The 17,740-nt window shown below is 37.9% G+C and overlaps 1 protein-coding gene across 1 annotated transcript in view; it reads left to right on the top strand.

Moving 5' to 3' along the window:
* The window catches only part of NALF1 (NALCN channel auxiliary factor 1), a 502,064-nt gene that overhangs the window by 471,977 nt on the left and 12,347 nt on the right, over positions 1-17,740 (top strand). The window contains exon 2 of the mRNA XM_038173412.2: positions 5,074-5,245. Coding sequence (XP_038029340.2) covers positions 5,074-5,245 — 172 coding nt within the window. The remainder of the gene's footprint in view (positions 1-5,073; positions 5,246-17,740) is intronic.

The following is a 17,740-nucleotide window of genomic DNA, read 5'->3' on the forward strand; positions in this document are numbered from 1 at the left end:
TCATAGAATTTACTATTGTGAGAGACAGTTTCTGTTGACTTCTCTCTTCCTACTTTCTTTCCCTCCCACCATCCTCCACATATACACACTAGGAGCTCTTTGGTGATATCTAGACTCCTTTTTGTATTATTATTTTGACAATCTAGCTAGTAACATCATTTTTCTTTTTTAAGTAATTTTCATGGAAAATAGCTAAACAGACATTTCACAGAAATCTCGCACTGTTCATTTAGGTAACAGCAGTCAGGAAGGAGGGGAGAAGGGGCAGAAGAGAGCTCAATTAATCTCCTGGAAAGTGAGAAGAATTGTCAGCCATAGAGAAGGAAACTGATTGAGCTTTTCCATTCTCCTTTGCTGATACCTCTCATGCAGTGTGACTCAGATATTTCAGTCTATATACTCAATCTGTTTGGATAGAAATTTGGTTATTTAGAATGTGCATATACATGCACATTGAAAGGGAGAAATACTGTGAGCATATATGAATAGCAAATGCACTGTTATCTCCCCATCATTTTTGTATTCTCAGTAAATCATAATCACATGATTAAAATTAATTTTGCCTGGTTGCACACCTAGTATAGTGACTGGGGTATGATCACCCAGCATAATGCTCTACCTAGCTATACTGCACACTCTGGGAATGGCAGTTGTTGGCTCCTCTGTAGGCAAATAATTCCGACAGTTTACCTAAAAGTTCTGTCCAAAGTTTTTTTAAGACCAGAAAGAATTACTCCAAGGCACAGTCTACCCCCATGTATGATAAGAGACACAAAATATCTGGACTGCTATTCCCCTTGCAGAGACAAAAATAACCGTGTTCTTCCTGACGTCCTGAGAGAAAAAGCACATGCTGTGCTCCTAAAAGAGCACAGAAATCTCAAAATTTCCCACAAACAACCTTGCCTTCTTCCTCTTAACCCTAAATCCGTTTATTATCTATAATGATTTGACAAGCAAATGCATTGTACTGCCTGTTTATTTGTGAAGTGTTAATTTCTTGTCTTGCTAAAATTGGTTATTTGTGATGGGTGGTTGGTATTTTTTTCTGTTTCCAGACTTTGGCTTGACATCTGTAAAGTGGAAATAAAATGAATGTCAAATAGTGAATTACTCTGGCTAATTAATAATTAATAATATATATATATTATCATATTATTATTCACTACTTAAAAATGCCAAAAAGATTTTGGTTATGATATTTCTGGGTAGGCACCCATGCATATGAATACAGATACGTAAAGCCAGTGTTCACTCATGCACTTTTCCAAAAGTGTAATATTCAGTATTTGCCTATAGGAAAAAAAATAGATTGGGTTTATTTAGGTGGGAAAAATTACCATTAAACCCTCCTGAAATTTGGTAGCTATATTTTTGTATATGAAAGATGACCTAAATATTGTGTCATGCTTTTTTTTTTTGCATTATACCTTGTCTAATAGACAGGACTGTACCTCTATCAAATATAGAGTTCTGTTAATAGTGAAAAAGAACACATACATGTATTTAAATTTCTGCAGTTATTTAATGTGTATGTGGTTGCCCTGATGCTTCAATAATCCAATTTATCTGAGTATTTTCCCTTTATTTTCTTTTCCTTGCTAAAAAAAGAAAAATAAATAATAATAAAAAAGAACACATTATTTTTCTGTCCTTTGAGATCAGTCTGACAGATTTCTATTAGCAACTATGATTTTTCAAAGGTTTTCAAAACTACTGTAAATACAAGCCCATCTCAATTATTATTCTGTTTTATGCTTGCAACATATATACAAGATCGTAAGATGTAGCCAAAATTACAAAATTAAGAAATACAAAAGCTATGTAGTGTATTATTTTTCTGTTTGTTTATAGTGTCATGTCCTGAATTCACAAAATATTTAGTAATAAAAATTATGCTTTTATCTTCTGCAGTTCTGATTTTGTGTAAAAATTGCTAAAGATTTTCTCTTGTTTCTTGTAAAAAATGATAAATGTGTGTTCATATATTTTCTCTATAGTTTGTATATCTTTCCCAATCTTCTAACTCAGTTTATTTCAGTTCTTGTTAGGAGTTCAATTTTGGTTTTGTTTGTATGTTTTGTTTTAACTGAGGATATCATAAAGTAACCATCCTGTCTGTTGCTGCCACAACCCCTCTTTGACCCTTCAAATGTAATCCAAGACATATTTTATTGACTTGAATCTTCATAATGTGTGGGTTTGGAAGGCCAATAATTTTGCTCCAGAAAACTTAATATGAAGTCTGGAGGACTTTCTCTGCCTCTGGCTATTTGATGCATGGTCTTCTCTCCTCCCTGCCCTTCCATCCTTTCAGTAAAAGACAATAAAAGTGCAAATAGCAAAATGAAAGAAGACTGAATATGACATCATAATATCAATCAGAATCAAAATCAATGTATATCACCCTGAAGTAGAAAATATAAAACATATGGGAGGTAAATAGAGAATAAAAATGTGCATTTATGAACTTTTCATTGTTTCCTAATTTTGCTACATTTTCTTGTTCAGAACAAGTCCTGTCAACTATAATTTGAAATACAGTATTTTTTAGCTTTAGACTTTAGGAAAAAAAAAAAAAAGGTCTTGGAAGCTTAGTAACAAGACACTTCTTTTATTGGTGAACATTTTCCTGGACTTTATAAGGCAGACCAACCTTTTCCTGTATGACCACACACATACACACACACACCTGTCAGTGCTTAGATAGTGCATTTTTGTGTGATAAGTGGTTTCTAACAGGCTACAAGAGATGTTATAATTCTAGATTTTGGGGTTGCTTTTTTTTTTTTTTTTATACTATTTTTTAACTTACTTTGATTTGGTGCTATAGGACTTTAAAAAGGAAGTCTATATTTTGAAAGAGATTATGCCAACTCAGAAAGACAAAAGTTTTATTGTCCCTATGTCCTCAAATAAGATCTTCCGTACCTTTTGTCAATGACCCCAAATTTGCTGAAGTAATTTTAAAGACTTCCCATACGTGCCAGTTAAACTGTATTATAGAGACATACTCCTGAAATAAGTTATTTATCTGTCTCAACATGCCATAAAGTATGTGAGAAAGAGAATATTTTGTTAATGCTTGAGTTGAGGATGTATTGTTTGCTAGGTTGCAAGTGTGAAGTATTGACATGGGAAAAAAAAAAAAAAAAAAAAGCAGGAATATTTAATATTTTAATAAAAAAAAATATTTCTTAATTAAATATGTTTCATATATCACCTTGGTATCTATGGTAGGTAGATCCAAAATAGGCAGGTCTAGACTGTTCTAAGCAGGTCTGAGATCAAGAAGGAACATCTGTGAATATTTATCTGTTATCTGTTATCCAAGCCAGAGTTCCTGTCTCCAACCAATAGATTTTGCTCAATTAGAAATTAAATATTAAAAAAAGAAGTAGAAAAAAAAAAAAAGAAACAAACAAACAAACAAACAAACACTATTTTATTCCATCAATATAACAATTGAAGCATTAAAAGCATGGGGGGAGATATAGTCAATACTGGGAAAACCACTTGCTGTTTAGAATTGAGTTTATTTAAGAAAAATAAATACACACACCATTTAATTCTCCTTCTAATTAATCATCTATTGTGGATAAGAACGCTCTGTAAGCAATTAAAATTTAATTTGTAATGAAAAAAAATCTTGTTCTATAGAGTGCAGTAGGCAAAAGCTACTATAAAGAAATAATCATAAACCATAGATTAGTGATAAAGGCTTTACTTTATTACCTAGCAACCTTACCCACACCTGCCACCACTGCAAACAAGTAAGATAAAAGTTTTGTGATTCTGGGACTACTACATTCAAATTAATTATACACATTAAACCACTACTGAAACTAGTAAAAATTGTAATGGATGAAAGGAAATGTGCTGAAACCTACCAAAACCCTCTGCTAGATTGCTCCTTTTTGCTCCTTTCAGGTGTCAGTTTTTGAATTTAAATTTTCGATGCTTGAAGACTTAATCTAAGTATTGTTGTTGTTGTTGTTGTTTGTTTGTTTTGTTTTTTCTTATGAACATGTATAGAAATAAGGAAAATAACCAGCTACCTTTATGTTTTATTTGAGCCCATGATAAAGCTGTTAGTAAGCTTTTTGGATATTTGGAATGAATACAGAAAGTAAATTTTAATTATGTAACAGCACAAATAGCAACTATATAACCAATAAATAATACACTTCAAAGAATGATAAATATAAAATAAAAGAATGGGAAACACACAAACCTCTCTTGTACTCAGTCATAGAGGTGTTTCACCAGCTCCATCAGCTTCTATCCAATCTGTTTTTATATGATCACTTGTGAAGCTTTTCTGTGTCAAAAAGGTTGTTTAATTCTTCTAAGATCATTGCTTAAAGACACAAGAAACTAAAATCAACATTTAGTTTGCTTTTATTTATAAATACCAATAGTAATAATAGTATTATCACTACAACCATGAAGCCATGGTTACACAGCTTCAGGTGACAACATCTTTATTGTGTTTCTCTTTGCTCCCAGAAGTAGACATTGGACCTCAATGTTACAGATTTAGCTCCTAGTCTACAGCTGTTCATGTTCACAAACTGTAATGCTGTAGACTGGATAGGGTTTTATTTGAAGGGAAGCAGCACCATCTATTGCAACCTGAAAGCTTAGCACCAGAAAATATAAAGAATAGAGCTGGCTTGAGGCCAGTTTGAAACTATCTATTGCATTTGTTTTTGTAAGGTTTTCCCAAAGGAGGTTCAGATTATGGTTTGTATATGATAAAGTATAGGGACAGGAGTGTGCTGCATGTTTCTGTAATAAAAATATGCATCTAAGACAGGTATCTGTTTACACACTGGTGTAAAATACTGTCATTAGCCTAGTCCTGAGTGACTGTTGCTTTAAATGACTTGGCTGAAATTTTTGTTTTTGTAGTGGGAGGATAGTCAAATGTTAAGAGTGTGTTTTAACCAAATGAGAATCTTAAAATTTGCTTTCAGAAGCAGTATTAATGTAGGTGTACAGTACAGTATGTTCTAATAATGACAGTGCTATTGTCATCCATCTATACTTCTGGTTCTTCTCTTTTTCCAGACTGTCTACAAAGCCTGGCTCTGTTCCCAGTATTTTGAAGTCACACAGTTTCACTGCAGCAACAGAATTCCTTGCAAGCAATACTGTTTGGAGGTTCAGACGAGGTGTCCCTTTATATTACCAGATAATGATGATGTCATCTATGGAGGACTATCAAGTTTCATCTGTACAGGTATAGTATACAACAACTAATTTCACTTGTTTTCTTAAGTCTAAGTGTGAAGGAGAATGTGGATATGCTTCCTCTATTAACTATGAGAGCTTGAAGGTATTCCTCATCATAAAGATTTCTCAGAGGTGTTAGGATTTGAGCCCAGATTTAGTATGCACATTTAAACTACAGCTTGCACCAGTCATTAACTTTACAAAACAAAATTGCTAGAAGATTTTTTTTTCTGGTTATTTTTTATGCTTTGTAATTTGGTGGACAATTTTTGTAGCTCTGTGTTGTGTAAAACTCTGAGAAAAGCAGCTCAGTGCTATCCAGTATTCAGAGAGAGAGAGAGAGAGAGATGTAAAATCAATTTTTAGTATACTCAACATTGTTAATCTAGATTCTTATGTCAGATAAACAAAGAATCTGAGGTGTAGCATTCAGAAGTGTGTGGCTGCAGCAGTTCTTGGATAGCAAACGTTTAAGGAAAGGACTTTCACTCGTCAAGAATTGAAAAAATCAGATGTTTTGCTGTGAAGCACTGATCTTTTGGTGTCTTCTGGATTCTATTAGATTCTGGAAGGATTTTTAATTTTAAAATATATCATTTATATAGATCTGTGCATTGATGAATAAAATGGTTTGGTTCCTTTGACATTCTATTCTGTTTCAAACATCCCAGAATGATCCATCCACAGAGGGCATTAGGTAAGAAATATCTTTAGTATATCATATGCACTTCATATTTCATGTATTTATTTATTGTTAGGACTGACTGGGATTCATTGATACAAAATTTCGGTTTATATCAATGTTACCTACATATTTCTGGTGCCTATAGTATCAACTGAGAATCTTGAAAATATTTAGGCACCCTATTCCAATTAAATCAGTCAAAAGGCATTTCAACAATTGTATTATTTGACAGCCTGGTCTAAATAGACAGAATCAACCTTAAGATAGGGCTGCACTAGAAAGCTTGATATGCATTTTGGGGTATATTAGACGTAACATATCCAGCGAATCAAAAGAGGCGATTCTCCCTCTGCATTATCAGTGATGCAGCCTCACCTTATGCAGTTCTGAGCTCCACAATATAAAAAGGTTGTTAAGGTTCTTCAGAGCATCCAGAGAAGGGCAACAAGGCTAGTAAAAGGACTGGAAGGCGTGTCATGTGAGGAGAGGCTGAGGACTCTTGGATTGTCTAGTCTGGAGAAGAGGAGGCTTAGAGGTAGCCTCATTGTTCTCTGTGACTTCCTGAGGAGAGGAAGTAGAAAGAGAGGTGCCAGTTTCTGCTCATTGGGGACACATGGGAACAGCACAAAGCTGAGCCAGGGGATGTTAAGACTGGAGATTAGGAAAAATGTCTTTATTATGAGGGTGGTCAAAACCTGGAACAGGCTTCCTAGAGAGGTGATTAATGCCCCATCCATGTTAGTGTTCAAGAGACATTTAGATAATTCCCTCAGTAATATGGTTTTACTTTTGGCCAGCCCTGAAGTTGTCAGGCAGTTTGGACCTAATGATCTTTGAAGGTTCCTTCCCACTGAACTATTCTATTCTATTCTATTCTATTCTGTTCTGTTCTGTTCTGTTCTGTTCCGTTCTGTTCTGTTCTGTTCCGTTCTAACCTGTTCTATCCTATCCTATCCTATCCTATCCTGCTCTACTTCTTCTTCTACTTCTACTTCTACTTCTACTTCTACTTCTACTTCTACTTCTACTTCTACTTCTACTTCTACTTATTATAAATGAGTTGCCCAGGTGAGCTAGTTAAAAATAGAATAAAATATTTTTATATTTTATCAATAATGTTCTATGACACCTCAGAAGCAAGCATAATGTTTGTGGAAACTCACTTCACTGTGTACCCTGTGTTTGGATTCAGGGAGACTTTGGTAGCAAGATGTTTACTATATTCCTTCTTGAAGATTAAGCCTAATGCACACAATCCAGCAATACCCATACAATGTAATGAAATGTAAGCTGAGTTGCAATTTGGTAGTCATCAATAGGGTAATGGTGCTTAGCACTTCTCTTCAGTGCATTTCATAAATATTAACAGCCATCCAATATACATAGAGGAAGCAAATAAAAATTAATTTCCAGTTTAAATAGGACAATACAGATGAAGTGAGAGACAAGACCTTTTTATCGACATCTTGTATACATATATATATGTATGCCCATGTATTCACACATGTGCACACTGGCACACATACACAAAGGAAAAGAACAAACAGTGAGCAAAGACATCATTATCATAGAAAATGTCTTCAGAAATACATATCCACCTCTTATTTTCCTAGTACATCTCCAAGTCCAAATTCATTCATAAAACATATAGAAAAAGATGACCTTGCAAAGATTACTAACAGTCAATATCTCTGGGTTTGGGATGAAAAGCAGATTCAGGGAAGTATTAATCTCATTTTACTGCAGATTTTAATAGTGTAGGAATTAATAGTGTAGGCTTAAACTCTATGAACAAGCTCTCAGTAGTCAGTGTAGATCTGATGTAGATCTCAATGTAGTCAATGAAGATCTGATGTATGTAATCAACAGAGCTGAGAGTTACTTAGTGCATGGAATGTCAAAGGAACCAAGGTATTATTGCAAGCATTTAAAATATAATTATGATATACATGTAATTATAAATACAATTCTCAAATCACAGTACGCTAACTAATACTTGGTTGGAATTTTTGTCCTCTCAAATCAGCTCCCTTAACATCAGGATTGCAAAGCTCATATCCATGGACTCATAAAAGTCAGCATGTTGACATTATATAGTTGTGTGCATGAAAAGATGATGAGGAAATGTATGAAGATGCAATTCAAACTTTCTCTGGAATACGTGCCCATTGGCACCCTCTTATTGATCAGCAGTTCAGTGTAAGGTCACATCTTTCCACTGAACAATGAGAAATTATACTAATATCTGCTATGGGACTAAGGAATTACATTTATTTGCAACTTAACATAAACAGAATTATTTCATGCAAAGTGCAGCCCATTCAACAGTAGAAAAAATACCTCTGAATAGTTTGTGGCTTGACAGCTAACTTGAACTCCTTTTGCAGAAAAGCAATCAAAAGTAGATCCCACATGTCTTGAGGGACATCTTTTACTGCATTTTTTGTGAATTCCCTTCTGGCAGATGTTCTGGGAATTTCATTACTGGTTCTGCTTTTCCTGGGATGGGTGAAACTTATTGGCAAAATAAATAAATAAATATGAGGGTCATTTGATATCTAGATGCTCCCTTCTTCCTAAGTTCACTGTGAAGCTTTTCAATTTTGAGCTCTGTTACAGGAAACACAGCAGAAGCAAACTTTATATTCAGGGATTCCTCACGAACAGTATTTTGCCACAAACCTACATTCATTTAAATCAGTCTTGAATATCTCTGCTGCTCCTGACAGTGACGACGGTATCCCTCAGATACAGATACTTTTTCAAATTCTCTCTCTCCTTTTTTTTTTTTTTTTTTTCCCGGAGAAATCTAACATGGCAGTATGAGATTTTTATTTTTATTTTTATTTTCATGAAATTAATTCAGTACTTTCTGGCTAGTTAAGGGAAACACTTAATTATAAAATGTTGTCGGGAGAAAGAAAGAAAGAGGGAAAGAAAGGGAAATAGAGAGGGAAAGAGGGAAAGAAGAGGGAAAGAGGGAAAGAAGAGGGAAAGAGGAAAAGAGAGAAAAGAGAGACAGAGAGAGAGAGAGAGAGAGAGAGAGAAAGGAAGAAAGAAAGAAAGAAAGAAAGAAAGAAAGAAAGAAAGAAAGAAAGAAAGAAAGAAAGAAAGAAAGAAAGAAAGAAAGAAAGAAAGAAAGAAAGAAAGAAAGAAAGAAAGAAAGAAAGAAAGAAAGAAAGAAAGAAAGAAAGAAAGAAAGAAAGAAAGAAAGGGACAAAACCCTCTGCTTATAGAATGATTTGTCACTGAAAACACAAGAAAAAATTGTGGATTCTCATATTATTTAATAATGTTTTATAATAATAATAAGGTCACAGATATAATAGTAAGGCCTTCTTTTTCTCTTCTCCATGGTAACAGATTATTTCCTCTAACGTCCAGAAGAGATTTAGGTTATTGGAAAGACAGAGGTCTGACTTCTACAAAGCATTTCTATAAACCTCTAGTCACGAGAAAATGTATGCTGGTGATGGCTGGCTTTATCTGATGTCGAGAACAACGCCGAGGGTGATGTACATCTAAGGGTTACGCGCCGGTACCCGACCTCCGCCGTGTAGGAGGCTGGGGCTGCTTTCCGTGGCCGTGCGCTGCGGCTGCGAGCTGCCGGCTTCCCCCCCCCTGCCGCCGCGGCGAGCAGCACCTAGTGGAGGCGGGGGAACAAAGCGGCTCTTGGCAAAACCGAGCGCATCTGTTTGAAAGCAATAAATGTCAGGCCGGCTCGACAAAAATAGCAAAAAAGTAGGACAGAGAACTCACGTATGTTGTTTGTTTGTTTGTTTGTTTGTTTTCTTTCTGGACAGGGTATTTCTTGATGTTGGAAACTGTAAAAAAATAAATAAATAAAAGTACACCGGAGATTGTAAAAAAAAAAAAAAAAAAAAAAAGCAGAGTTTTTATCTTACCTTGGAAGGTCCATGTGATGAGAAAACAACATAGGACTGGTGATTTGTCCCCAAGAAATTTTACAAGGTAGAAGGAAGAGTGGAAGGAAGGGTGGAAGGACGAGTGGAAGGAGAGGTGGAAGGAAGAGTGGAAGGAAGGGTGGAAGGGTGGAAGGGTGGAAGGAAGGGTGCAAGGGTGGAAGGGTGGAAGGGTGGAAGGAAGGGTGGAAGGGTGGAAGGGTGAAAGGAAGGTAGGAAGGAAGGAAGGAAGGAAGGAAGGAAGGAAGGAAGGAAGGAAGGAAGGAAGGAAGGAAGGAAGGAAGGAAGGAAGGAAGGAAGGAAAAAAAGGAAATGGAATGGGAAAGGGGATGGGGAAGGGAAAGGGGAGATGTAGTTTTCAATATAGATTACTAATGACTTGGAAATTTCTGAAGTACTACTAAAATGAGTAAGAAGTATTCTAGTATGAGAAAATCTTACTGGTGTATCTCCAATGAAAATGATATTGGGAACAGGCCAGGAAATGCTTCATTATTTGTGTGTCACTGGAATTTGTATTTCATAGATATACATGTGAGGATATAGAATAGCTGAAGTGCAAAAGAAGGAGAAGAAGAGTAATCAAAACAATCAGAAACACGATGTGGTTCTGATTATAGAAACATGGGGTTAGAAAACCATTTCCATGAGAAAACCATTCGTGTCCTTGCCTTGTCCCCATCCCCACCCCCTACTTTTTTTCTAGTAAATAAGAGTAAAGAAATCAGTCTTTCCATTAGGCAGTGTTATGTCATACAGTTTTTCATATACATTGCAATTAAATATATTTGTTCTCATCTTAGATCTTTGGAGTTTATATCCATAAGATTAAAAATTTTAGTGGTTTCATGTAATGTTTCTTTGTGCAGCTCTGGCATCTAGAATTTTTGCTAATGCAAAAGAGAATCTTGTTTAAGGGAAATGGCAGTAGTGTTTAGGCAAATATATGAACACGTAACAGACAATGAATGAACCCTATGCAAAGTTTTGGGTCAAGTTTTTAATTTTGACTCCTATGAAACCAGTGTGTTGTCACTGGTATGAAAGAAAACAGTCCGACTGTTTTCTTGTCTATCTTTTCCTTCATATATGTAGTCATCTTTTCTTTTTTCTAAGTGCAAATGGAAGATGCAGAAGATTTCTTTCACACATGCTCTTTGTGTGAAAAAAAAAAAAGTCGAAAAATGTATGACTCTAGGTACAGAACACCGTAGTAATACTTCACAACTCCTGCTTTTCCTATACCTTTCATGACAGTGCAGTCCAGCAGATGGCCTGGGGACTGGTCTAGCCCAAGAATTGTTTCTGTCTGGTTTGATGCCGTCTCCCATTGGAGACAGGGAAAGCACGCAGAGGCCATAAATGTTTTCTTTACAGCAAACATCATCCTTTCAAGCCTGCAGTTTCCCCAACACAGGAAAACTGAGATATCAATCTCCACCAAATTACTAATAGAGATGTCCAGAGAGAGAGCATATTACCTCCTCCATCTACGAGGCCCTTCCCCAAGCATCCACAATGTGCTGTCAACACCAGCACTGCAGCTGCATCCACATTAGCAATGTAATTCAGGAGTGCACTTTTGAAGCAAATCTGTTGTTTATACTCCTTTCTGTCTTGCTTGAAATGAGGAGGCATCTTCGAGGATGTAAACTGGGTTCCTTTGTATTAAATTAAACTAGGAGTCACGCTACAGCACCATAACTTTCACACTTCGTGCTACTAATGGGCATTTGAACTTCAGAATCCACTAGAGTTACAGTGAGGTAAAAAGCTTTCTGGTGCATTCAGTGTCGACACAAAATACTCAACACCAGCTTATTCATTATATGCATCTTCTCTTGCCCAAAACTACTTGGTAATACAGACATACCCTACCCTAGCTTCAGGGCAAACAGTCCCGAAACCGTCATCTATGTGATAAGTCTGGAGCACTTTATCATGACAAAATAGATCTATGTTGCTAAGGGCTTTCTTTGTCTTGACCAAGACTTATGGTCTCTCTGTGCTTTGTGGCATGGTTTGATGGTCTACTGGACCATCACCCGGTAGAAAACACCAGGCAGAAAATACCAGCCACATCCTCACACTTCTTACTGTATAATAAATGTAACAGGATTTCATGGAGCACTTAAGTTCCTTTATGGACAGGATGGGAATATGGTAAGTAGCAATATGGCAGAGATTTGTTGCATTAGTTTCTTCCAACACCAGTGTGCCACCCTCTAATATTTCCTAAGAACAGTGACATCGGAACAGGTCTATTGTCACCAGGAGAAGAATTAATTTTGTCTTGTTTACTGTCCAGAACAGAACTCTTTTTAATGCAGAAGAAGAAAGAAAGGGGTCAGAAGAGGGAGGGGACATATAAATGATGTGCTTTCAATCACTCTAATTTTTCACAGATTCATAGAATGGCTGAGGTTGGAAGGGGCCTGTGAAGATCATCCAGTCCAACTCCCTGCCAAGCAGAATCACCTAGAGCACATTGTGCAGAATGGCATCCAGGCGGGTTTTGAATATCTCCAGAGAAGGAGATTCCACAACCTCTCTGGGCAACCCGTTCCAGTGCTCTGTCACCCTTACAGTAAAGACGTAATCTCTAATATACAGATAGAATTTTCTGTGCTTCCGCTTGTGCACATTGTTTCTTGTCCTGTCACTGGTCACAACTGAAAATAGTCTGGTTCCATCCTCTTGACACCCTTCCTTCAGATATTCATTGATGAGATCTCTCCTCAGTCTTCTGTTGTCCAAGCTAAATAGGCCCAGCTCTCAGCCTGTCCTCATACAACAGGTGCTCCAGTCCACTAATCATTTTAGCAGCCTTCCTCTGGGCTCACTCCAGTAGTCCCATGTCCCTCTTCTACTGAGGATCCCAGAATTAGATACAATACTCCAGATGTGTCCTCACCAAGGCTGAGTAGAGGGAGAGTATCACCTCCTTTGACCTTGTCCAGCAGATCAGCCCTCAGCCTGTACTTGTGCTTGGGGTTATTCCTCCCAAGCTGCAGGACCCTGCACTTACCCTTGTTGAACTTCACAAGGTTCCTCTCAGCCCATCTCTCCAGCCTGTCAAGGTCCCTCTGAATGGAAGCACAGTCCTCTGGGGTATCAGCCACTCCTTCCAGCTTTGTGTCATCAGCAAACTTGCTGAGGGTGCCCTCTGTTTCATCATCCAGGTCATTGATGAATAAGTTCAATAATACTGAATCCAGTACTGACCCCTGGGGGACACCCCTAGCTACAGGCCTCCAACTAGACTCAGTGCTGCTGAGCACAACATTGTGAGGCCTTCCATCCAGCCAATTATCAATCCACTTCACTATCCACTCATCTAGGCCACACTTCCTGAGCTTGCTTATGAGGATGTTATGGGAGATAGTATCAAAAACCTTGCTGAAGTCAAGGTAGACCACTTCAACCCCCCTCCTCTTATCCATCCAGCTAGTCATCCCATCATAGAAGGCTATCAGATTGGTTAAGCATGATTTCCCCTTGGTGAATCCATGCTGACTGTTCCTGATCACCTTCTTATCTTCCACATGCTTGGAGATGACCTCCAGGATGAGCTGCTCCATCATCTTTCCATTAAGTCCATATTAATTTAGACTGCTAATTTTGTGTGTTCTGAATAACATTTTAGTTGCTTAGAAGGCATGGTGTGAATGTTCTCCCGTATGGAGAATCATAGAACCATAGAATATACCAAGTTGGAAGGGACCCATAAGTATCATTGAGTCCAACTCCAACCTGGTCTACTGGAGACTGATGGGGTCCACCTATCAGAGAATCAGAACAGCATCTTCAGTCATAGAATTGCCAAGCTAGTGATGAGGGCTTTAAACTAGTGTTGCCAGGGGAGGGGAACTTCAGTCCGTCCCGCTCCTCCCAGTTTGACACCAGAGTCAGTGATAGGTACTCAAAGTCTGGAGGAGAGTCAGCAGGAAAGCACCTGAAGAGCAGCAGAAAGGAAGTCCAGCCATGCCTGCCAGTAACTCAGTTTCATCAGGGGCACAACTTAAGTGTCTCTATGCTGACTCATGTAGCGTGGGAAATCAACAAAAGGAGTTAAAGATGTATGTGCACCTGCAGGGCTATGACCTCATTGGCATTACGGAGATGTGGTGGGATGGCTCCCATGACTGGAGTGTTGGAATAGAAGGATGTAGGCACTATGGGATAAAGCCCTGAAGGTAAAGAAAGCTGGTTAATATTCAAGGATCATCTCCTCCAAGCTCAGGAGTGATAAAGCCCAACAAAGAGGAAGCCAGAAAAAAAAATCCAGGAGACCTGCATGGATGAACAAGGAGTTCCTGGCTAAACTCAGACAGAGAAAGGAGACCTACAGAGGGCAGAAGCAAGGATAGAGAGCCTGAGAAGAATACAGAGAAATTTGCAGAGCAGCCAGGGATCAGGTTGGAAAACTAAAGCCTAATTGAATTAAATTTTTCCAGGGACATCAAGGGCAAGAAAGGCTTCTATAGGTACATCAGTGATGAAAGGAAAACTTGGGAAATTGTGGTCCCTCTCCAGAAGGAAATGGGAGACCTAGTTACCTGGGATATGGAGAAGGTTTAGTTACTCTATAACTATTTTGCTTCAGTCTTCACCAGCAAGAGCTTCAGACCAAGCACCAGAAGGCAAAAGCAGAGACTGGGGGAGTGAAGAACAGCCTACTGTAGGGGAAGGGCAGCTATGAAAACATCTAAGGAACCTGGAGATACAAAAGTCCATGAGACCTAATAAGATGCATCGATGGGTCTTGAGGGAATTCTTTGGTGAAGTTGCTAAGCCACTGTCCATCATATTTGAGCAGTCGTGGCAGTTCGGGAAGAGGGAAAACATCAAGCCCATTTTTAAAAGGGAAAAAAATAAGGCTTAGAGAACTACAGGCCAGTGGGTCTCACCTCTGTGCCCAGAAAGAGTAGATCCTCCTGGAAACCATACTAAGGCACATGGAAAAAAGTGATTGCTGACAGCCAACAAGGCTTTATTAAGAATGAACTGTGCCTGACAAATCTGATGGCCTTCTACAATGTGGTTACAGCACTGTTGGATAGGAGAAGAGCAACTGACATCATCAGACTGGACCTGTGCAAAGCTTTTGACACTGCCCTGCATATACTTGTCTCTAAATTGGAAAGATGAAGATTTGAAGTATGGACACCTCAGTGGGTCAGGAATTGGCTGGATGGTTGCACTCAAAAAGTTGCAGTCAATGGCTCAATGTCCAAGTGGAGATCAGTAACAAGTGGAATTCCTCATGGGTTGGTACTAGGACAGGTGCTGTTTAACATCTTTGTCGGTGACATGGACAGTGGGATGCAGTGCACCGTCAGCAGGTTTACCAATGACACCAAGTGAGTGATGTGGTTGACATGGTGGAGGGAAGGGATGCTATCCAAAGGGACACAAACAAGCTTGAGAACTGGGCCTGTGTGAACCTCATGAAGTTCAATAAGGCCATATGCAAGGTCCTGCACCTGGGCCAGGGCAATCCCAAGCACAAATCCAGGCTGGGTGAAGAATGAATTGAGAACAGCTCTGAGGAGAAGGACCTGGGGGTGTTGGGTGATGAGAAGCTCAACATGAGCCAACAATGTGCACCTGCAGCCCACAAAGCCAACCATATCATGGGCTGCATCCAGACAAGCATGGTCATCAGGTTAAGGGAGGTGATTCTCCCGCTCTGTTCTGTTCTCATGAGACACCGCCTGGAGTGATGTATTCATCTCTGAGCCCCCACCACAAGAAGGACATGGACCTAGTAGAGTGAGTCCATGGGAGAACCAAGAGGATGGTCAGAGTGCTGGAACACCTCTTCTGTAAAGACAGGCTGATGGAGTTGGGGTTGTTCAGCCTGCAGAAAAGAAGGTTCTGGAGAGACCTTATAGCAGTCTTCCAGTACCTAAAGGGGTTCTACAGGAAAGCTGGAGAGGGACATTTTATCAGGAGTGTAGTAACAGGACAAGGAGTAATGGATTTAAACTAAAAGAGGACGGGTTTATATTCTGTTTGACTAAAGTATAACTTACTTATCTTTAAGCTATGCTTTACATTTAAATGTATTGCTTTTTATAACATGAAGGGTTTTTAAATATATATCTGAACAGAAGCATCATAATGTGTCACAGACACAGAAATTTGGAAATTGAGAGGACCATCTGGATAAGATCAAAGCGATCTAGCTTCCAGATCAGATCTAAGCAAGCAATTAAATCTAGTCAAAAATGTCTAATGAGTTCTCTTTCCTTTTGTAGTTGGAAAATGCTAATATTGAAATCTCAGAAATAATTCCTCAGAAGGAGAAATGTCATGCAGTATGTTGGAATTCTTTGATGCAATGATGTCACTGCTGGCTGGATTCTTCTTGGCAGGCGCTGTTTACTTTGTGCAAATTGGAGCATTTAAAACTTCTGGTGAACTGCATCCACCTCTCTGATTTATTCTTCTAGCTCATGTTCTTTTCTTCAGGCACCAGCTTGGTATATCTTTCAAAATAAAACAGAAATCTACATGTAAATCTACATGCTGGTTGCTGTGCTAAAGAAATGCAAGTACTCATGCAGAAACCACAGCATTCTCTGAGTTAGCTGGTGATCTAGCATAACAAACCATGCTTATATAGATATAGTCTTTTTGACTTCAATTCCAGTATAAGAACATGCTTGAACTTTCCTTTTTTTCCACCAAAGCTGTTTCAGCACAAAATGAATGATGCTTATGCTGTCATTCCTTTTTCTTTCAGTATGATTCATCTGAGCAGGATACGTAGGATTTGTCTATAGTTATGTCTCCATTAACATAATCTCAGCCAAATGAGTAGCCTTAAGTCTTGCATCAAAATTAGTAACACACACTTCCTACAGATATAACTGCATGCTGATCATTAAAATTATATGTACATGAGTAAAAGTATCTTGTTACAAAGCAAAGAGATTGCTTTTATATGACCTTCATGAGTGACAGTATGTCTGTATGGAAGATGCTCTGATACCAAAATAAAGAAAAATCCAAGATATGTATGGACTAAGGTTTCTGCTAGTGGAATATAGGAAAGTGCAGGGAAAACTTGGGGAATGGAGATACAGAGCTGAGAATGTTAAGTGAAAATTAAAGCAAGCTTTGAGCCAGTAATGAAAGGTAAACCTCAGAAATATAATTACCAAATATTCAAGTAATACAGAGGAATGATGCCTGCAAATTGAACTACAAAGGCAGAAGAGGAGAAGGTGAGTCTTGGTGGTTTGTTGGATAAAGGTGTCTTTTAAATTTCTTTTCATGAATTCTGTATCCACATAAAAGAACAAAATGGTCTTTTTTTCTGTAACCTTCCAAGGTTAAAATTACCAGTTTTCCAGGGTTTCTGGTAAGACTGATGTTTGTAACCTTCTCACTAAGCAGAGTGAGTGGTTAGTTCTAAGAGACCAACATAGATACAATAGCTACAATAGACTATGTGGAGTAGCACAATAGTGAAGCTTTTTTATTTCAGTGCCAAAGCTCTGACTGAATTTATCTAAATGTTCAGCGACTGTCATGAACAGTGGTTCTACAGTTAATTGATTATTAAATATGTAACTGTAAAGTCAAAGCCTAAATACAATTGCTGAATTGAAATAAAGAGGAAATTTAATTTTACATTAAGGAACAAGTTGTATGCAGTTTTGACTGTGGAGTTGCCTTCAATTTATTTGTAATTCAGTAAGTGCAGAAGAACTATTTAAATATTTTTTGATTGTCAACTTGTATATATAATCTTTGATATCAAAGGAAGTCTGAATTTTCCTGTAAAAAGAAAGGCAGGAAATACAGTTGGAACAGTTAGCAAGCCTCAGTGGGATCAAAGCATTAAGCATCCTCTGTCTCTTCAATTACTGCTAATAGTTTG

Source organism: Anas platyrhynchos, chromosome 1, assembly GCF_047663525.1.
Source record: "Anas platyrhynchos isolate ZD024472 breed Pekin duck chromosome 1, IASCAAS_PekinDuck_T2T, whole genome shotgun sequence".
NCBI lineage: Eukaryota > Metazoa > Chordata > Aves > Anseriformes > Anatidae > Anas > Anas platyrhynchos.